Genomic DNA, 22,500 nt, shown 5'->3' on the forward strand with positions numbered 1-22,500 from the left:
GCTGCTGTGTTTTTGCCTTTGCTTTAATAAATTTCGTTTCTTCTCAAAATTTTTTTTTTTTTTTTTTTTTGCCTTTCTCTTTGACACAGTTTTACCATTTTTTAAATCTGGTCTGCACACCTTCCCTTTATTAAATTTGAGCTGTTGAGCGTGGATTATGAGCTCCATGAATTCTTGAAGAATTCTAAAGTAATAATTTGGTATGTGCAGATTGCTGATAGGCTCCATTGGTACGTAAAGAATGGAGATACGGTACGTTTGTATATGTTTTTCGTTGTGGTTTTAGTACATTGGTGTATGTGAGTGCACTATGTGTTGTAACAAGAAATATCTTCTGGATGCTGCTTGGAGTTATGCAGTTGATAATACTCTCGTATATGTTCCTGATGCTTAATGATCTGAATTGAATTATGCTTATCCAAATTATAGTCATGCATGATTTTTTATTTGAATGGTCGGTTATTTGCCTGTGTGTATTCCTTTTTCAGAAGCTTCTTAGCACCTGAAGCTGTAATCACTGTTCACATATACGCCAACTCAATAGATCATTATAGTATATTTGGCATTTTGGGTTTCTGACTGCATGGATTAAAACTGCAATACAAACTGTTGCAGTCTTGCAGCTTTATATTTATCAAATATAAAGCATATCAGTTTTTCGTTTAGAATCTACCACTAGGACCTTATCATCTTAGTGATAGCAGAAGTGTCGGTATTTATTCTTGAAAAGGAAAAACTTAAGGAGATGAATATTTTACACTCCCTGCAAGCTGTGCTGCACTTCTTTGTGAGGGAACACTATTCGTGGGAAAGAAGGGTTTGGGTAATTTAGTGTGTTTCTGAGGACTATTCCAGGGTTCGTATGGAGGACCTTTGTGCTTTGGGACAAGATCAGATTTTATTTAATAACATTGGATTCGGAGATATTTCTTTTCATATATTTTTGTTTCTGCTTGTCAAGTTTCTATTTAGGCTGTCATTAGATGTATTTTATTTAGTGGATTACTTGTCTGTGGTTTTTTTTTTTTTTTTTTTTTTTTTTTCCTGGTTTTGGAATCAATAAATTCTTAAAAAAAGAATCTGATTATACTATACTTTTATTCTGCAACAAAAAACCTATGATGATATTGAACTTTGGTTTAACATGACACAGTTGATTGGGCTATAAATATATTCACCACAGAAGTCATAAGTTAATAGTTTCTTTAAAAATCATTTTTTTTGTTCTTCAGTACACATTAAAAGAATAGAAAAGATAAATTCTGGTGTTGTGATTCCATAATAAATGGGATATCAATATGGGATCATGAGCCTTAGGTTGTTAGATATGATTGCTAGTGGTTTGATTATTTTAGTATTTTATGTACTTTTTCAGTGTTCATTACCTCATCAAATTATTGCTCACCTGATTGCTTACGGTCTCAATGAACAGATAGTAGATTTCTGTTGCGGTGCTAATGATTTCAGCATCATAATGAATAAAAAGCTTGAAGAGACGGGGAAGAAGTGCTTTTACAAAAACTATGACTTCATTCAACCGAAGGTAATCGTCATCAATATCAGTCCTAATATTGGTCAATTCACATACATCAATGTTATCCTTAAAAAAAACATACATCATGTCATCAATGATATACGTGTACATGATTGCATTGGTCACCAGTGTTCAACACAGTTGAACATGGAATATGATGTATGGTAGAAACTAGAATGGTGTTTGCAGTATCAGAAGTTACTAACTGTTTATAAGGGTCCGAACCACTTGCTAGAAATATGTACGCTGGTTAGCTTTATAGTTTATCCCGGAAGTTGCAGTTGTGGGCTTTCAGAGTCAGAAAATAATGAGGTAGTGAGGGAGAAGGATAGCCTACATTTAGTGGCGCTGTGTGATGACAGGACATGCTTCATATATTATGCAATAAAAAATGATAGGAAATACTGTTCTTTATCAGATCTGTTTTCATCCATTAAATGATAAAACTTCTGAGGGCTAGGGATATGTGACAAAATATGTGCCTTTACTTATTGCAAATGGTCGGGACCCTAATTTCAATGGTTTTTAAGGGTCCTTATATATTTTTGTCTTAGAGAGACTCAATGTTCGTTAAGTTTCTAAGTCTTCTACTATGTGAAATTCTTTATGAGTCTTTGGGGTTCGATTTGAAGCTTATAAATAATTCCATTACTTAAGATTTTGATGAGTAAAATATGAAGAGTTGTAAATGGGTTGCTGTCTTAGTATCTCTGTCTATGTTTTCTCCTATTTCTTCTCCTGTTAATTCTTCCAGTTCTCAAATTTTCTACAATTATGAAACCCTAAATTTGTTTGTTCTTTCCTTAAAGTTATTATAATTTCTAAAAGTTTGCCATTTATAGGCCCAGATTGCAAAATTGTTCAGAAGAATCACGTACTGGGATGTGGTATATATTTTAAATTTATTATCAAAATAAGTGTTTTTGGGCTCTGATATTGGGATAACTTTTTGTCATACTTTTCAAATAATGTGTAAGGGGACCTATGGTAGATATGCAAGTACAAAAAATCTTGTACTTCCACTGTGAATGCCTACCGTATTTCAGACTTTGGGTTTATGAGGTTTGTAATTATAGTGAAATGCAAATTGTACAATCAGCACTTGGAGTTTATTCCTAGTTCTTGATTCTCTTCATCCTCATTTTTTGCTTAAAAAAGTTACTGTGATTAATTTTGTTTCTTATGATTGTTTTCATATGTCACAACCTATGTTGGGTAGTAGGCGTTGTGCGTTTGCATTTTGGTAATTTACAGGCTTATGAAACAGAAAAACTGGGAAACTGATCGTTTTATGTGGATTTTCATTTGGCAGAACGATTTCAATTTTGAGAAGAGAGATTGGATGACTGTTCAACCAAAGGAGTTACCGTCAGGGTCACACTTGGTAGGAATTGGGGCCTGTTATTTGTTCAAGATGTTTGAATAATTGTTTCACTCTCCCTAACTTTGCTTCTTGAGCAGATCATGGGGTTGAACCCTCCTTTCGGAGTTAAAGCATCTTTGGCAAACAAGTTTATTGACAAGGCTCTCGAGTTCAATCCAAAGATTCTTATTCTTATTGTTCCACCAGAAACTCAAAGGTAGCTGCTTTCCACTCTCTCTCTCTCTCTCTCTCTCTCTCTCTCTCTCACACACACACACACACACAAAACACGCGCGCGCACACACACACACACACGGAAATGCATCAGCGTGGGCTTGCCTTTGAGTTGGACTTAAATCTGTATATAGTTTCTCTTACAATTGGGTCTGTTATTAGGTTAAATGAAAAGAATTCACCTTATGACCTGATTTGGAAAGATGAGCGGTTTCTGTCAGGAAAGGTAAAATGAGTTGTGTTTGTCCTTGTGGCTGAATCTTAATTTTGTGAATCAAAATTTTTGAATGTGAGTTTAATGGTTGCTTGTCCTCCTTTCAGTCATTCTATCTCCCTGGATCTGTTGATGGGAATGACAAACAATTGGAGCAATGGAATGTGAAGCCACCACCCCTGTATCTTTGGAGTCGTCCTGATTGGTCTGCTGAGAACAAGGCTATAGCTGAAGCGCATGGTCACAACTCTGCATCACAAGGGTTTATGGAAGAAGATCAATCCGACTGCCTAATCCCTGATCATTCAGTAGTTAATGATGAGCATTATGGTCAAACACTTGTGCAGATGGATGATGATCCCATAAAGACTGATAGTCCCAAGGATGTTGCAGGAGGGTCAGTTGTGACGCAGGTATTAGAGGGGTCTTGTAAGATCAGTGTTGACAGAGATGGCCATGTGAGTCCTCGTCCTGGAAAGAACCACATTGAAGAGATATCAGGGAAACTGCAGTGTGGTGGCAGAGAAGAGCATCGAAGTTGTATGCTTGAGAAATCTTCAGAAAAAAAAGTAGATGGTGTAAAAGTTTCTGGTAGTGAGATACGAAAGGAAATGCTGCCACACACTGAGCCTGCTGAAAAAGGAAATCGGCATTCTGAGCCCAGCAATTCTGGTTCTAATATGGAGATAGAAACTACTGATAGTGGGACCCACGCCAACGTTGCTGATGATACAGGCAGAAGCTTTGCCATGAGCAGTGATGAGGCGTACTCCAGTCTGCCTCGTAGATGGAGCATTGCTGCTAATTCTGGTTCTGGTTATAGGGCTACAAACGTGGAGCAACTGTTTGTGGGGCACATGAGGGAAAGGTCAGATCGCCTTGGTTATGGACCATATTTGAATCACGTAGAAGACCCATTTAGGAGGGAGTCTGACATACGCTCGCAGGTTCGCCTTTATGGTCGGCCAGATTCGGATCCTTTAAGAAGTAGTTATCAAGTGGGTCAGAATCCTGTTAGTGGCCAGAATGGATCGTATCCCTTTACTTATGGCCATACTCATTTTGGTTCAGCAGCTGGGTCATCTTACAGAAGTAATACATCAGCCATGCAGCGGTATGCGCCTCGGTTGGATGAATTGAACCACATGAGGATGGGTGCCTTAGGACCTGAGCCTAGTTTAGGATATGACCCGCACGTGTTCAGTAGCAACGTCCCTTTTGATCCCAGGGCACCCCGACCCGGTCAGCATGGTGGCCCCATGGGGTTTGCTCCTGGTCCTCACCAAAGCTATTCAAGCCAAAATTCAGCAGGTTGGCTGAACGAGTAAAGTATGTTCCATGTGATATGTAGGTTTTGGCTTCCGTACATAGATTAGCATATGCTTGTGAAGATGTATTGTAACCTTTTACTTCATTTCACCGTACTATTTTAGTTGCTTCTTGAAGTGAAACTTTTTTTAACTTTCTATTGCTTTATCCTTCCATGTTTGCCATCCCTTTTTAATTTCAGATCTTTATATTTGGGCTTCTGTGGTCATGCCGTGTTACTGTTATTTGAAAATGCCTAGATGATCACAATCCCTAAGGTTGTGTTTGGATGAGGCATTTTGAAGTGGGAGAGGAAGGTGGTTTTTTGCTTATTGCTTAGAAATCAAGACGATTTTCTTAAATCCTTTGGTATTGTTGAACTTGTTCATAATAAATAATGAGTTAAACAATTGAGATCATAAATAAAAAAGTAAGTATACAGCGGATTACATCGTTTGGTTAAATCAAATCTTTCAATTTCACTATGCGATAAATTTTACCAGTGTTTGGTATTGCGGTGGTGTGAAAATAATAACTGTTAAATTTGCTGTGAGAAAAATCAATTGTGAGAGAAAGTAGTTTGGTGTTTGGTAAACTTTTTGTTAAAAGTGGTGTTGGTACTAATTCCAGCATAATCAGAAAATGATTGTTGTATAATCATTAAACCCAACGCCTCTTCGAAACTGATTCATGCATAATCAGAAAAAGAAAGCAGCTAATGAGGCTCATTAGCTGCTTTTTCTTATAGCTTTCTATCACAACAAGTTTTAACAATAAATGATTTTCTCGTAGTTTACCCAACGGGTTGGACTTCCCAAATTTTTTTTTTAAAATCACTTATCATTCAAAATAAGCAACGTCAAATGAGCACTAAATTTTGCTAGAAAGTTAATCCCTTGTGAGGTACACATTCTTTGCAATCCTTTCTACTTTTCTGAGTTTCAATTGTCAAATGTAATTATTAAACTTACCATCAACAAAAGAAAAATGACTTATCTAATGAAAAAGTTATTACACGTGACATAATGTAATTGATAAAAAATAGCAAAATAATACAGTTCTATCCTCTTCTTCACCCAAAGAGCCGATGCTAGTGCAATTAAGGCCCAACTAACAAGGTTCAACATTTTCCGATTTTTTTTTTTAAAAAAACAAGGTTTAACATTTAAACGAAGGCAAAACCTTGCCCACAGTTAGGTTTATTTTGAGAGAAGCCAAGGGAGAGAGAATACCAAAAAAGAGGAAGGAATCAAGAAATGGATGGTGAAATCAACAACTTCATCAAGGTATGGATCCTAACCAACACCTCTCTATGTTATTGTTACTACATAGCAGCCAAAATCCCAAAGGGCATCATCAGGCTCATCTCTCTCCTCCCCATCTTCTACATCTTCATCATCCTCCCCTTGAATCTCCACTCATTCCATCTCTGTGGGCCCACAACTTTCTTTCTGGTTTGGCTTGGCATCTTCAAGCTCCTCCTCTTCTCCTTTAACCTTGGCCCTTTATCCCCAACCCCACCAACACTTGTTCAATTCATCTCCATAGCTTGCCTTCCCATCAAAATCAAACAAAACCCACCTCAAAAATCACCCCAAAACACAGATCAAAACCCTCTAACCCCTCAAAATAACAAAAACCCATCTCACCAATCCACCCCAAAACCCAAGAAATCTGTGAACCCAATTGATCAAACCCTCACAAATGTGCCCAATAAGTCAATTTTGCTGGCCATAAAAGCCTTGCTTTTGGCTTTGGTCATTAGGACATATGAATATAGACCACATTTACACCCATACATAATCTTGGCTCTGTACTGCTGCCACATGTACCTTGGCATAGAACTTGTGCTGGCCTTGAGCGCCGTCCCAGCTCGAGCCATACTTGGGTTTGAGCTCGAGCCGCAGTTCACCGAGCCCTACCTTTCCACTTCCCTTCAAGACTTTTGGGGCCGCAGGTGGAACCTCATGGTCACCAACATCCTACGCCCCGTCGCCTACGACCCCGTACGCCGTATATCCATGCGTATACTTGGGCCTCGGTGGGCCCGGTTCTTGGCTGTGATGTCTACTTTTGCAGTCTCAGGTTTAATGCACGAGGCGATATACTATTATCTCACACGTGTGTCTCCCACGTGGGAAGTGACGTGGTTCTTCGTTCTACATGGCGTTTGCGTGGCAGTTGAGGTGGAGGTGAAGAAGGCCGCAGCTGATAGGTGGCGGTTGCACCCGGTGGTTTCGGGGCCATTGACGATAGTGTTTTTGGCTGTGACGGGCAATTGGCTGTTCTTCCCTCAGCTGCTGAGAAATGGTGTGGATTTGAAGGCTATACATGAGTATGGGATTATGGTAGATTTTGTCAGGGCTCATCTGCCCTTGCACATTATTGGTGCAAAAGATAGTTGATTGATACACACTTCATGTGTAGGTGCTCATTTTTATGCCAAAAGGATCCATTGCTCAATTTTATTTTTTTCCTTTTATTTGTGACATAACTATTACATTAACACAAAATTAGTTAACAATTAAAAAAATAATAATTATATAGATAAAAAATTACATCATATAAAAATTTAAAAATTCCTAATACAAAATTCCATCAATTTTGGAGCCTCATGCACACGTGATGCATATATGAATTTCACTATAAATAAATCCTCCATCCTCGAGGACTGATGATAACCATACATTCGCATGTGCATCAACAAATTTCTTATTCAAAATACACATCCCAAGTTTTTAAAATAATATTCCTCGCACAAATGAAAGGATTAATGTTTTGAAACGAGAGTTATAAAATCATCCACTCACAAATTTATACTATGCAACTTGTACATATATATATATATATATAAAATTAAAAATTTGTACTATGCAATGACAAATGGTTCAACAAAGATGGCTTTGAATAAATTATTCAAATGATCTAAACACTACTTATGCCTTGTAGGGTCCAAACTAAATATTGACTAAGACCAGCACTTAACACTTCAGTGATGGTTTGGTTTGGTTGGTATTTCACCTACTTTGCCGAAAAGCGCAAGACAGGAATAAGAAAAATAAGATAAACGATGAGCTTATTAACAATTTGGGGACACAGAATGTTGAGGCTGAGAGCAAATGACACAAGTTAAAGAGAATCAAACGATCATGGGGATGGAGGATGAAATCAAGAGATTAATCAAGGTATGCCTCTCCATCTTGGCCTCTCTTTGCTACACCTATTTCATAGCTTCTAAGATTCCCAAAGGCAAACTCAGGTTCTTCTCTCTCCTCCCCATCTTCTGCCTCTTCACCATCCTCCCTCTCTCTCTCTCCACTGCCCTCCCTGCTGGAGTTATTGCCTTGTTCATCACCTGGGTTGGTAGCTTCAAGGTCCTCCTGTTCTCCTTTGGTCTAGGCCCACTTTCATCTGGCCCACCACTAAACTCTCTCCCCCTCTTCATCTTCAGCACTTGTCTCCCAATCAAGGCAAAGCAAGGTGGACAACAACACCACCAAATTGCTCCAAACCAGAAGACACCTCAAAACCCTAAATTGCCTCTCAATTTGCCAACCAAAGTCTTGCTTTTTGGCATATTGGTTGCTCTAACTGACTTCACAAAATATGTGCACCCCAACATTTTACTAAGCCAGTATTGCTGCATGTTGTATCTTTTTGTGGACATAATAGTAGGCTTGAGCAATGCTACCTTGCGAGCCCTTCTTGGCGTGCAACTCGAATCACCGTCCAATGAGCCTTACCTTTCAACTTCGCTACAAGATTTTTGGGGCCGAAGGTGGAACCTCATGGTAACAAATACACTTCGCCACACAATATATAAGCCCGTGCAGTTGGCCATGGAGACCTTCTTGGGGCCCAAATGGGCCTCACTACCAGCTGTTTTTGTTGCTTTTTTAGTATCCGGTTTGATGCACGAGCTCATATTCTTTTACATGACACGTGTGCCTCCCACGTGGGAAGTGACATGGTATTTTGTTCTTCATGGGATGTGTTTGGTGGTGGAATTTGGTGTGAAGAGAGCGTTAAGTGGTGGAAGGTGGCAGCTACATTGGATTGTGTCAACGCCGTTGACCATCGGGCTTGTGATGGTTACCGCGACTTGGCTGTTCTTTCCGCCGTTAGTGAGGAACGGCGTGGACGCAAGAGCTATTGAAGAGTGCAAGGAATTGGTAGAATTTATGAAGGAAAAGTTAAAATGGGATGGTCTGCACACAGTTTAAGCACTCTTATTGCTTTAAATGTTTGTACTCATGCTTTAAAATTGTTTGTTTTGAGGCTAAATTGATGATATGCCCCTTGAAATTGTACGTAATTTTCAATTGATCTCATATATATTTTTTTAATTTAAAAAATTAAGAATATGAACTTTTTTTCTTCCCCAATTTCCATATGTTGTATAAATCCTAATAATTTTAATAACCCTATTTTTAAAAATTTAATGAATATTGCCATGTGAATTATATTTTTATTTATTTATCTTTCAACACTACAAAAAAGAAACCAACGGTTGTTACTTTTTTATTGGTGACTATTGCATCTTTAGTCACATTTTTTGGCGAGTAAAAGTTTTAGTCGCAGTGCAGTTACAATTTTGATCTATATTACAAAAGCATCTAAAGTACAATGGGGCCATCATATAGCCAATCAACTTCAATTTATACATATATTTTATTAAGTATTTGATTGGTTGGTATATTTCTTACTTTTCATATATTTTATTAAGTATTAAGTATTAAATTTATTGAAAATAATTACATTTTCTATTAGTTCGATCTAATAAAAGATTCGTGCGTTTGTTTAGGGTCATGCTCTAGTTACTACTATTTATAGCTTCCATTGGTTAGTTATTTTTGAGATGATTGCACCCACATGTCGTGGTTGAACTTGATGAAAAGTAAGAGTGATATTTAGGAGTGCTTTCAGATTTTTCACAAGATGATTAAAACTTAGTTTTTTGCTATTTTAAAGGTGATTCGTTACGATATTGGTGGTGAATATGCAAAGAAAGTCCCATAAAGTTATTTTCAGGAAAATGGAATTCTTCATGAGACTACTTGCCCCTACATACCTCAATAGAATGGTATGGCTGAAAGAAAGAATAGACAACTTCTTGAAATTACTCGTGCCAGTCTTATTGGTGCTCACATGCCATCATGGTTCTAGGAATAAGTGATCACCTTTCCAGTATACTTTCTTAATCGTGTTCCTACTAGTGTCCTTCAGTTTAAGATGCCCTTGGTTAAATTGGAGGCTAATGTTTCTATCCCCTCTCATCTCACTCTCCTACCTCATGTTTTTGGGTGCATTACTTTTGTGCACTTGCAAAAACACCAATGCATGAAATTGGATCCTTTTGTTGTGAAGTGTGTTTTTATTAGTTATCACCCTCATAAGAATCTCGGCGCTTTTATCCTCATACTAGGCGTTTTTATGTTACTATGGATGTTACATTTTATGAGCATGAGATGTATTTTTCACATCCAATATCCCCTTCTCCTTTTTTGGGGGAAAGTAATGTTGAAGAGTTGAAGTGGATGGAGATATTTCAGGATAACATTGAGGTTAATTGGCTAGCAATGCATGATGTGGCAGCTAGCACAGAACCCGCCTATACAACACCGATTAATACCGCTCTTCTTGTAGCTAAACCAATCGGCATCGCCCTTTTGGCAGCTAAACCAGTGGGCGTCGCCCTTCTGGTAGCTAAACCAGTCAATGTTACCCTTCGACAACTGAACCATTCAACGTCGCCCCTCTCTCTACTACTTCTCTAGTACCCAGTCTCAATTCTTGTCAGGCTGATGATTATGAGGCAATTATAGAACCTTTGATTAATACTAACAATGATTGTGAATCTGTTGATAATAGTGTGTATTAGTTACCATCAAGGAGCAATCGTGGGAAACTGCCAGATAGATATTCACCAAAACCTGCAACGAAAGTGAAGTATCCTATTGCTAATTATATGTCTACTCCTAGATTATCTGAAGCTTGTGAGGTATTTTTAAATCAAATGTCTATGGTGGTTATTCCTACTAAGGTGCAAGATGGATTATCTAATTTAAAATGGACTACTGCTATGATAGAAGAGATGTAATGACAAGAGCCGACTCAAATTTTGCTTTGGAATCAAAAGCCGGACCCTGTGACAGGACCTGATCCTAATTCCACTTTGGAATTCGAGTCGGACCCTGTGCGTGTCCGACACCTGGCGAATGTAGGGCACAAAAGACCTTTTTACCCTTCCAGTTACAAACTACGATTTAAAACTTCCCTGGACTCCTACCGAAAATTCGGCAGAGTCTCCCTTGTAATTTGTTCAAACCCAAAAATTTTCACCTGTCAAACGGGCAAATATTTACATCCAACTGCCAGAATAAGTAAACAAAACATCCAACAGTTATGGTTTCCAACTATGGCCAGATATCAGAGCAGTTACTAACATATACAAAGAAATTAAGCGTTTTACAACAAAATCCTACATTTCGTAGGTGGCGCGGGAGCTAGGAGAAGGCCCGGTGGTGGAATCCTGTGCACGTCTACTGCCTGGGGGCGCAAAACATTTGAAAGTGTGAGTGGACAAAAAATAAAGTTCCAGAAAACAATATGTGAACATAATAACCCCCACTGAAAAAAAACAACTAGATATGGAAATCTGAATATACGACTGTATTCGAATTCAAGCACTCACAGATTTATATACATATATACAATCACGTTAAAGGTCAATAAAACTTGCATGAAAACACTGTAAACACTTTAAAACTACCACCTAAGTGTACTCCTGAAATTCCGTCAATTCCCCTGGCAGGTCTCGGCGTCACACAGTCTATCCGAACCGCAAACTGGCAGGATTCAGGGGACCGCAGTCAGCCTGATCCGCTGGCAAGTCTCGGTGACACAAAGTAAACCCGAGCCGCAATCCTGGCAGATCTCGGTGACACCAAGTCAATCCGAGCCACAAATCCTGGCACTCACGGTCCGGGCGTCCCCGAAACTCGTGAGGCAAATGTCAAGTGCATTGACAAAATTGAGGGTAAACTGGATGTCTGTAGACATCGGCATAACTGAGGGTAATAACTGTAGCTGGGTACTCACAGTGGTTTAAAATAAAATATCTTTGAAAAGTCTGATAAATAACTGAAGTTTGTAAATTTGAAACTATGCTGCTATTTTATCTGATATAAATCTCAAACTCTGCTTTCTATAACTCTTAGCATATTCAACTGAGCAGCACCAAAAATAAGGATATTTCACTTCACAATTCATGCTAGGAAAAACATATTCAATAAAACATATTGAAGATCAAATAATGAAATTCATTTAGATAAACTCATTTATAAAAGAAAAGTCCACTCACTTCTGGTCCGAGCTAGCTGGACCTTTTGAAGGTCCCTCCTGCGGGTCCGTCTGGCCCCGGGTGCCTGATTAACCATGAATATTAAATTAATAAAACTGCTCAATAAAAGTATTAAATTAAAATCCTGACCCCCGGCTCCTAGAAATGCATGCACTAACTTTAAAGTCAATCCTATGCGCACTTTAGTATTTCAGGCGTTTAAAACGGTCTTAAAGACCTAAGGCCTCAGCAAGCGATAAACTGTCATATCGGTCGATCCGGAACCCCGGTGGGGTCCACGACCTCCAATGGCCAATCTGGGATTCCCTAAAGGTCCCTCACAAAGAAATACCCATATCTCGCTGGTTTGGCCCGAATTGGACGGTCGGATTGACCACAATCGCGTAATCGCATAATTTCCAAACCCTAGCCCCAGGGTTCGCTATTTCGGAGTATCCGGGACTTCGATTCGCAATCCGTTAAATCCTACATGGTTCTGAAATTATGCAGAATAACATATCTGAAATTGGGTTCGATCCAACGGCTCAACAATACTGAACCTGGAAATCGCATAATATGAAAAATCCGTTCGGGGCTCGAACGGTATCCAAATTGAGATCCGCAAAATCCTACGTGCTCGTCACAACACAAGGATCGCAACAATACACAGTGTCATTGCACTACCCTCACCCACGCGCCGCCACACGGGCCGGCAGCTGTGGGTGTCCAAAACGATAACGTCTCGCCGAAAAAACTCAAAACCACGGCTCCAAACTCCTATCCTAGGTATAACACCACATTTGGAGCCACTTTTATTCTTGAACCTACGCCAAAAACTGGCCGAAAACGGCCGATCACGGAGGCCGAAACTCGGCTGAATTTCAAATCGAAAACTGGGCAATCTATAGCTAAAATTGATGCAAACCTGTCCAACCATCAGGTAGAGCACGAAAAATAGATAAGAATCCATACCTTACTCGACAGGTTTGGAGGAGAATTGAAGGAGAACGAACGGTTGGAAGTTTAGCCCAAAACCGGACGGTTTTTCTCTTTTTCCGACCAGCTCCGGTCGACTCGTGGGCGGAGATCGGTCCGGATGTGACGGCGAGGTTGAGGCGGTCCCGTTGGTACCGGCGCCGTGGCTGGAGGTGGCCGGTGGCAGCGGCTGGAGCGACTGGAAAGAGGCGGCTGCGCGGGAGGGAGGAGAGGGAGAGGAGAGAGAAACTGAGGGGGAAGAGAGAGAGAGAAGGGATAAAAATCTGATTTTTGTCCAAATTATTGTTTTGCCCTTCACGGTATTTTGATCGTATTTTCTTCGTTACAACTCCGATTCGAGTCCACTCCGTGTTTACGGACTCCTTTCGTCGTGCTTTACGCAACGGTGTAAGTGGAATTGTCAAATTCCTTTTCGGTTAAAAAGTCAACTTTTTCCCAATAAAATATGGTGAGGGCAAAATCGTCTTTCTTCAAAATAAATTAGTAATTAAATGAAGATTTTTTTTGTTTTGGGTTATTACGCCTTGTGCGTGTCCGACACCTGGCGGATGTCGGGCAGGAATGACCTAATTGCCCTTCCCTACTAAGCACTATAAAATAACAAGGTTGACTCCTACCGAAAAATCGGCAGAGTCTCCTTGTAAATTGGATCAATACCAAAACATTTATACCTGCCAAACAAGAATATACACACAACCAACTGCCAGCATACTTATATATACATTCCAACAGTTACATTCTAATTCTAGGGCAAATTATTAGAGCGACTACTAAGAATTTACAAAGGAGTCAATTCTTTTAGAAAAAAAGTCGTACATCAAAAAGGAAAGCGCGGAAGGTGGAAAACGGCCTGGTGTGGATCCATGTGCACGCCTACTGCCTGGGGGCGCAAAACATTAGGAAGGATGAGTGGACCCAAACACAAAGTTTAGAAAATAGCATATGAACATACTCAACCCACTGTAAAAACAGTTATACAAACTAAATTATTCTCTTTATTACTGAAATCAATGCACTCATATAATTATACATGTATATAAGCAAATCATACTCATGGTCAACATTAATTTCTTAAGGCATTGAAAACAGTTTAAAACTACCACCTAGGTGTACCCCTTATTTCCGTCAATTCCTGGCATCACCATGGGTGACACGTACTCGCAGGTCTCAGTGGCACAAGGTCAGTCCGAGTAGCAACTAGCAGGATTCAGGGGGCCGTAGTCAGCCTGATCCACCTTACTCGCTCCACACGAGTTCGGGTACCATAGAACTCGTGGGGCAACTGTCAAGCATACTGACTAAACCGAAGGGTACCAATAAAATCAGAAGGCAACATTGATCTGAAGGCAACTTATTTACTGAAGGCAACATTTGTATATATGGGTACAAGGTGGTTTAGGAAAATATAAAGTTTCTGAAGAAAATCTGCTGAATAACTGAATTCCTGTAAACTCTAAAACTCTGCTACCATTTATCTGATAATCTGATAATTAACTAGAATTTCTTTTCCTATATCCTTTAAAGGAAATTTCACCCGGCAGCATGCAAAACAAAATATTTAAAAGCATATAACAGCTTGTAAAACACTAATCTTTGAATAAAACTTATTCAAAATCAAATACTGTAACTGAACTGCTTAAATTCATTTATAAAAACAAAGAGTCCACTCACAGATGGTTCGTGCTCACTGGACCTCTTGAAGGTCCCTCCTGCGGGTCAACTGGTGCCTGGGTGCCTGATTCAATTACCATAATATTCTATTAATACAATACGCAATATAGTATTAATTTAAAAACCCTGACCCCCGGTTCCTAGAAGTACGTGCGTTATATTACAGTTGTTCTTATGGCCATAAAAGCTTTCCTTCCACTTGGAATAGTTTAGCAGTATCTTGGGACTCAAAAAGTGCTAAAGTCCCAAAAAGTCAACCCTGGGCCTCGCAGGTCCATGACCTCGCAATTATGATCCGGAAGCCTCCAGAAGTTTCAATATACTTAGGACACATGTCCCGAGGGTTTGGTCTCGATCGGACGGTCGAATTGATCACGATCGTACAATCGCAAGATTTCTAAACCTTAGCCCTAAGGTTCGCGATTTCGGAGTATCCGGGACTCCGATTCATGATCCGTCGAATCCTAAACGATTTTGAAATTTTCTAGAGTAACATATCTGAAAAAGATTACGATCCAATGACTCAACCATATTGAACCCGAAAATTGCACAATATGCAACAATCCGTTCGAGGCTCAAACGGTATTCAAATTGAGATCCACAAATTCCTACGCGCTCGTGACAACCTAAGGATCTCATCGAGACACAGTGCAACTTCACTACCCTCACCCACGTGCCGGCAGCGCTGGGTGCCCAAAGTAATTACGTATCGACGAAAAATCGCAAAACCACAGCTCCAAACTCCTGCCCTAGGTATAACACCCTATTTGGAGCCACTTTTATTCTTTGATCTACCCCAAAAACTGAACGGAAGTGGCCGGAATCGAGATCCCAAAATCGGCCGAATTTCAATTCACAAATCGAATTACCTACACTAAGAATCGATTGAATCCTACCCAACAGGCAGCTAGAATAGCTCGAGAGGTTTAGAATCCATACCTGGATCATCAGAAATGGTGGCCGGATGACGACGAATGCAGCCGCTGAAGTTTCTGTCAAAACCGGCGCGATTTCGAGCTTTTTTTGACAGAATCCTGCGGTTCTAGGGGCAGGGCTGGTCGGGAAAGGACGGGGAGCGACGGCGGTTCGATCGGGTCTGATCCCGGAGTGAGTGGTGGTCGGTGGTGGCGACGGCGCAAAATCCAATCGGAGGGTGTTTTGTCGCAGAGAGAGAGAGAGAGAGAGAGAGAGAAGAGAGAGAATGAGGTTTTGTAAAATCTTTTTTTTTTCAAATTACCGTTTTGCCCCTCATAGTATTTTAACCGTATTTTCTTTGTTAAAGCTCCGATTCGAGCCCACTTCGTGTCTACGAACTCGTTTCGTCGTGATCTACGCAACGGTTTGTGTGAAATTATCAAATTCCTTCTCGGTCAAAAAGTCAACTTTTCTTTAATAAATTATTCCAAGGGCAAAATTGTCTTTTCCTCTTAATAAGTTACTAATTAAATATTAATTAAGGTTTGGGTTATTACATCTAAGCTCTTAAGAAAAATTAAACATGAGAGTTAGTGCCGTTGCTAGAACGGAAGAAACCGGTTGGTTGTAAATTAGTTTATACTATTAAACATAAACCTTGTGGTTCTATTAACATGTATAACGGTAGACTTGTGGCCAAAGGTTTTATTTAGACTTATGATATTGATTATCAAGAGCATTTGCACAAGTGGTTAAGATCAAGATTATTCGGGTCTTATTATCATTAGCTGCAAATTTTGATTGACCATTGCAGCATTATGATGTGAAAAATGCCTTCTTACATGGAGATTATAGGAGGAAGTCCACATGTGCTTGCTGCTGGGTTAGAGTGCTCCTAGTAAATGCTAATGTTATGTGTAAATTGAAGAAGGCATTGTATTGAAGCAGTCTTTGAGAGCTGGGTTTGGTAGATTTCTTCTTGCTATGAAAACAATATGGTAATGAGCAGAGTAATGCTAATCATACTTATTTCTTAAGAGAGAGTGGTAAGTTAACAACTCTTATTATTTATGTGGATGATATGATTGTGACTTGTGATGATCATGATGAAATTGGCAAACTAAAGGGCTACTATTAGCTTCTAAGCTTGATATGAAGGATCTTGGTGGATTAAAATATTTTTTGAGCATTGAAGTGACTCATTCTGCACAGGGAATTTTTTTGTCACAGAGAAAATATGTTCTTGATTTGTTAAAGGATCTAAGCCCATTGGTACTCCTATTGAACAAAATCATGGTTTGCGATATTACAAATACATTTCAAAGGTTACCAAATGGCCAGATCCAGATCCATCGTTAATGGAATCAGTGTTTTTAGGAGTGGACGAAGGGTTTGGTTTAATGTGTTGTGGTAGGAAACAAAGGATGGGTTCAAAACAGGGGCGAAGTAGGGGGGAGTAGCTGATTGTGTAGGTGTTGGGGTTGGGGTTGGGAGAAGAGAGACAAAGAGAGGTGGGGTGTCTTGAGAAATTTTGTGGTGACAGATATGAGAGATTGTCCTTGAATTGTTTCAAATTGAAACCACGAGGACAAAATTGACCAAATTGAAACCACAGGAACCAAAGTGGTAAAAATGGCAAACTATAGGGACTAGAAGTGATTTTTTTGCCTTGTTTTTAATATGTTAGTTTGTTTTCCTTTTGGAATTGGTACTTTAGATGTTATGTTGATGTCTTTGATTATACTGTTGAAGTTTATCTTTAATTGAAAAAAAGGTCATACACTAGCGATGTTTGAAATTGATTCTAATCACACATACACCTGTTAGCGATGTATTCTAGCCAAGTCATAGACACCGGTTCTAATGAAGTGGATCTCAAGATCCACTTTATTAGAACCATGACATTTTCCCTTTTGCCCTCTCTAAGGTTTTTATTGATGACACAAATTTGGAAAGGAAATTGCGAGGATAGATTTCAAAAGGAAATCAGCACACAAACAACTTAAACTTCAATTGCTAGACATTTTGACACTATGATCATTATGTAGAGTGCATAGATAAACCTTAATTAAAACCAGGCTTATAATTGAGAGTTCATTAGACAACTCAACCAAATCACCTTTTTATTGACATACAAAAATATAGTAGTACTTTGAGGACCGCGCATTATCTTATTCTTTATTTCAGTCTCAACAGTTCCAGGTCTTGATTTTTCATTGTGGCCATGGTCTCGACCATGTCTATTCCCTCCTCAACTGTAGGGGTCATGCTCGCATTAGAGACGTACCTTTTTGTAGCTGCTGCGTCCATAGTTACCTTGCCCTTTTTGTCCGACTTTCTCGTAGATATATACTATATATATAAAGTAAAAGGAAGAGAATAGTAAAACATTCAAAATACCAGAAAATATCCTTAATGCAAACATTAAGTATTGAAATTAAAATTAGAAGAAAAATAAGATATGCATCCTATTTTTATGGAACACAACTATCCATTATTTTTGTTTAATTCTAAAATAAATTTAAAACTTTTATTAACAGAACCTTATTGATCAGTTTGCATTCTGTAAGGAGCAAAGCATACAATATTCAAAATTACTAAACATCCACATGTTCCTAATCATAAGAAGTTCTCTTCTGACCATGAAATTTATTATGTGAGAGGTCACTTAAATAAGGTTATTTGAACATATATATATAGACACACATATATAATATATTCGTATTAAAAAAGAAAAAGAAAAGACATATATATATATATATATAGTCCCTTCTATTCAGGGATTTTTTAAATAATTTTATTTAAAGGACACCTTTTAGGGAATACGATGCAGAGCGAGCCCTACAAAAGTGTCGCTCAGTGAAAGCTTTCTCTATGTGTGTGTATGTGTATATATATAACGTATTCCAGATTCGTAGTTTGGACTAAAAAAGGATGTTCCAAGTTCATAGCATGTTAATTATTGTGCAGATTGGAATGCGCCTAATTAAATTCACAAACAGGTGGAAAAAAGAGACAAATATAGATGTTTAAGTTAAGAAAGAGAAAAACTCACGATTACTCTGCACACGCAGTAGATAAAAACGACACCAGAAATCACAAGGGTATAAGTATAAAACAAACTGATCGAGTCCATATTTTTCTCAACAGAAGGTGAAGATAATGTGTCTTGCCTCTCCCCATTTATAGACCCTTTAAAACCATTATATTTTCTGAACAACACAAGAAGACGAAAAGTCTTCGAGGATACCGTATCAATTGATCACACCAATAGAAAAGTCTTCCAAGAAGAAAAACAAGTGGTTGTCTTGTGATATTTGGATTACGTTGGATTAGAAAGATCCCAAATAAATTCTAAATTTCAGATATTAGATGATATGATACTGACAAGTTATCAGAAGATTTTTATTACTATCGTGTGCGGATGAAATATACATGAGTGATTTGGTGTGGAAAAACATTTGCTGACCACCTCACCTCTCTAATAAATATATGTATGTGTATATGAAATCAAGAGGTAGTCAATAAAGATGGTACATATATGTCGTTATTACTATTTTCAATATTAGTGATTGAACACTTACAAGTCAGAGATTTATAACTTAAGTGGTTAAGAACATTTATCATGCATCTTAGGTCCTAAGGTCCTAGATTCGATTTCCTTCTCTATCAATATCGTTTCTATAAAAAAAATATTTATTAGTGATCAGATAGTAAAAAATAAAAAGAAAAAAAAAGGAAAATACTTTGAAGTACTCCCAACAAATCTTTTAACAAACGGAAGATTAAACATTATAAATAACTAAATAAAGGTTCAAAACTTATGATTTGTTATAAAACGAACTGGAATATGTGCAAATATTGAGCTGCACGTAAAGTAGATGAGACACAACATTTAACGAGGTTCGGCTATGCCTACGTCCTCGGAGAGCAGCAACAGTAACCTTTCATTCATAACATAATATGGCTACAACTCTAGTGTTTACAATATGTATGCTCACCTAATTTTCTCTCTAGGAGAATTTCTCTTTGCTCTCTTTCTCTTCACACACTCACCCTCTTTCTTCCTTCCCTTCATCTTCTCTCATTTCATCTTACATTACAAGCAAATAGAATGCCTATTTATAGGCAAAGCAAATGGCTTGGTTTGGTGGGTGTGTGATTTGGTTTGGTGGGTGTGTGATTTGGTTTGGTAGGTATGTGGTTTGGTTTGATGGGTGTGTGGTTTGATTTGGTGTTGAATGTTAGAGCATGTGGGCTTCATCCACTCTTCTTTCTTTACAACACTCCCCCTTGGAGACCACATGTCCCTAGATTGGTTGTCTCATTAAAACCTTGCTTAGAGAAAACCTAGTGAGGTAGAAAACTGATGGAAGGAAGAAAAAAGAGTATAACAATCTGAATAGCATACTTCTGGATACTCCTCCCTGATTAATATCTCCCCCTGATGTCTTCATGACTATCTTCTGGAGTGAGAATCTTTCGGAGTGAGTGGAGGATGTAGCCATTAATAATTCTCGTAGTTGAGTAAGTAAATATATTTCCAGTGAGCTATCTCTATGTAAATCATAAAAATTTTCAGAGTCCGCGTTTCCAACAAAACTTGGGCTATTTGTAAGTTCACTTGAAAGAATATGCCCATACATAGTGTTATGCGGAAATAGCATCAAATATACCTCACATCATCCCAAAATGATGGTGATGGAGTTGAGCTCTATCTGGAAAATACGATGTCCGGTCCAATATACTTCCGGAAAATCCTTAAAGTGTCCAACGGATAATCCTCATAAAAATGCTTCAATACTTTCTTAGTATAAGCAATAATCTCGTTGGCATAATGCTCGATTTTTAAGTCGAGACAAATATTTCTTGAACTCGTCAGAAGCTTTAATGTGTTGCAAACACATTATAATCAATATACTCACTGAGGCAATTTATGTATATTAACATTGAGTACAGAGGGGCACATGTCATTCAGGGACTTGCTTTATGCAATTTCAATCCTTTCAAGGATTTTGTTTAAAGGGATTAAACTTTATGACACATTATATAGCTTTAACCCAGCTATTTATATATCTTTAGGGAATCGCTTCTGGCAATATGCTCCATGCATTTAATAACCTTTAAAGATAACATGTTGGTCTCCGTAAATGTGCAATAAATGGGCACAATTGAATCTATAAATATGGAGAAAACCCAACATCCTTGTTTATGCCAAAAACATTGTGTCATACAAAGTAGGTATATTCCCTTTTATTCCGAACACCCAAGTATAACTTTCAGTATTAACATCTTTTGGGGTTCGTACTGTGGGTTTGTTCTTTCACGTTCATTCTCATCTATAATGGAATTGCCTCATTCCATTTTGGCCAATGATATTGTCGACATTTAATAATTGAACGTGGTTCCAATCAACACAGCCCATTGATGATTTGAGTAGCTACTCCAAAATCAAAATTTGTCATTCATCAATTCATGATCCCACCATTCTCATGTGCATGCGCATACATAAATTATAAGCATTTCTTTGCTTTTGGGTACCCAAGCCACTGTATGGGGCTTTTATTATGTGAGAATGTGGATTATAACCTCCAACGGAGCGTTATTTTATAGTAGGGCGTGGATAAGCTCCATTTAGGGAGTTGGAACATTTAAAACCCATATATCTGTCATGCTGCAGGCATGCCACAGATTAATACATACATGTCAATTAATTTCTGGGACTTTAACCCATACAATTTGCTACGCATTTGGCGTGCACAATATCAATATTGACATGTCAAAGGATTGTCCTTTCGGGACTTCAATCCACATCATTTGCTACGCAACAGGCGTGCATCATATTGATCACTGCTATACCCATATTTTGTTCTTATGAGACTTTAATCTGTGCAGTGTATTATCAATGTATCCAACTTGCAATCTGTAAAATTTTGCATTAATAATTCATGGATACATACAAGCCATTCTTTTGGAACGGACTTATCTCCCCATTTGATTACCTTTCAAGATAAAATATCAAATAAGTATATAAGCATAAAATAACACAAGTATTGCTTACATCCTTAGGTGGGAGAAACTTTTCTCAAGTATCATTCATGCTTGTATCGGCCCAGTAAATATAATGTAGCGCCTGATGATCTAGTTATATCCTGCAAGAGCAAAATCACAATTCTTTTCTCTGTAAAAAAAAAACAAATAACTCTCAGAGTTAGGATCACTTCATGGATTCTTTCTTCAGATGTTCATTCTAAAGAAATAAAATCTCTTATGAATAGAGAGTTATAAAAAGAAAGAAAAGATACAAAAATTGTGATATTGATTGCAAGGTAAGGTAAGCAATCAAGGAAGGAAGCTGGTGGGAGCAGAAAACAAGCTCTCAATTCTCCTAGTCTAGAAGGACCTCAGGAGATTAGAGCATAAGGCCGCCTTCACAATTCCCTGATCTTGCAGAAACATGATCAGGGATAGTCTTGCTTCCTAAATGGATGATCAGAGATAGTCTTGCTTCTCAGGCATATTAAGTGCTTACTGATAAGAAAAACAAGTAGATATCGCATCACTAGGTATGGAGTAAACTGGATGTCTTCTGCAAAGAAAATTTCGTTAGTAACACATTTATACAAAAATACAATGAATAGATAGAACCGGTGAATTTCAAATTAACCATAGGAAAAATTGCGAGATTCTCAGGATACTTTTGAAAAAGTAGCTCCGTGAAATCCGTAAAACAAGGTCGGCTTTGACGAAAATAACACTTGAAAGCACCGAGAGTGCCGACAAGCATTATCAGAGGCCACGTGAAGTTTTGGACTCTGGGAAAGAAAAAGATAATATGGGGATTCGAGAAGATATTGGGATCCTGGAAATGTTGCCACATTTTCGTCTATAGATATTGCCTTTGCAAAACTTGATTGGAGTAA

At 38.3% G+C, this 22,500-nt stretch overlaps 3 protein-coding genes across 3 annotated transcripts; all 3 read left to right on the plus strand.

Moving 5' to 3' along the window:
* The first annotated feature begins 160 nt into the window (after window positions 1-160).
* On the plus strand, window positions 161-4,872 carry LOC117626693 (protein ENHANCED DOWNY MILDEW 2-like). The gene is made up of 6 exons (XM_034358502.1): window positions 161-252; window positions 1,433-1,543; window positions 2,847-2,918; window positions 2,996-3,114; window positions 3,294-3,357; window positions 3,453-4,872. The coding sequence occupies exons 2-6, from the start codon at window positions 1,475-1,477 to the stop codon at window positions 4,671-4,673; spliced, it is 1,545 nt and encodes a 514-aa protein (XP_034214393.1). The 5' UTR covers window positions 161-252; window positions 1,433-1,474; the 3' UTR covers window positions 4,674-4,872.
* Window positions 4,873-5,824: 952 nt separating this feature from the next.
* Window positions 5,825-7,116, plus strand: LOC117624884 (long-chain-alcohol O-fatty-acyltransferase-like). Its single transcript, XM_034356383.1, has one exon. It carries the CDS (start codon window positions 5,910-5,912, stop codon window positions 7,056-7,058), a length of 1,149 nt encoding a protein of 382 aa, XP_034212274.1. The 5' UTR covers window positions 5,825-5,909; the 3' UTR covers window positions 7,059-7,116.
* A 620-nt stretch (window positions 7,117-7,736) lies between these two features.
* On the plus strand, window positions 7,737-8,975 carry LOC117625836 (probable long-chain-alcohol O-fatty-acyltransferase 5). Its single transcript, XM_034357411.1, has one exon. It carries the CDS (start codon window positions 7,773-7,775, stop codon window positions 8,874-8,876), a length of 1,104 nt encoding a protein of 367 aa, XP_034213302.1. The 5' UTR covers window positions 7,737-7,772; the 3' UTR covers window positions 8,877-8,975.
* The last annotated feature ends 13,525 nt before the right edge of the window (window positions 8,976-22,500 follow it).

The sequence above is a fragment of the Prunus dulcis genome, chromosome 4, assembly GCF_902201215.1.
Source record: "Prunus dulcis chromosome 4, ALMONDv2, whole genome shotgun sequence".
Taxonomy (NCBI): Eukaryota; Viridiplantae; Streptophyta; class Magnoliopsida; order Rosales; family Rosaceae; genus Prunus; species Prunus dulcis.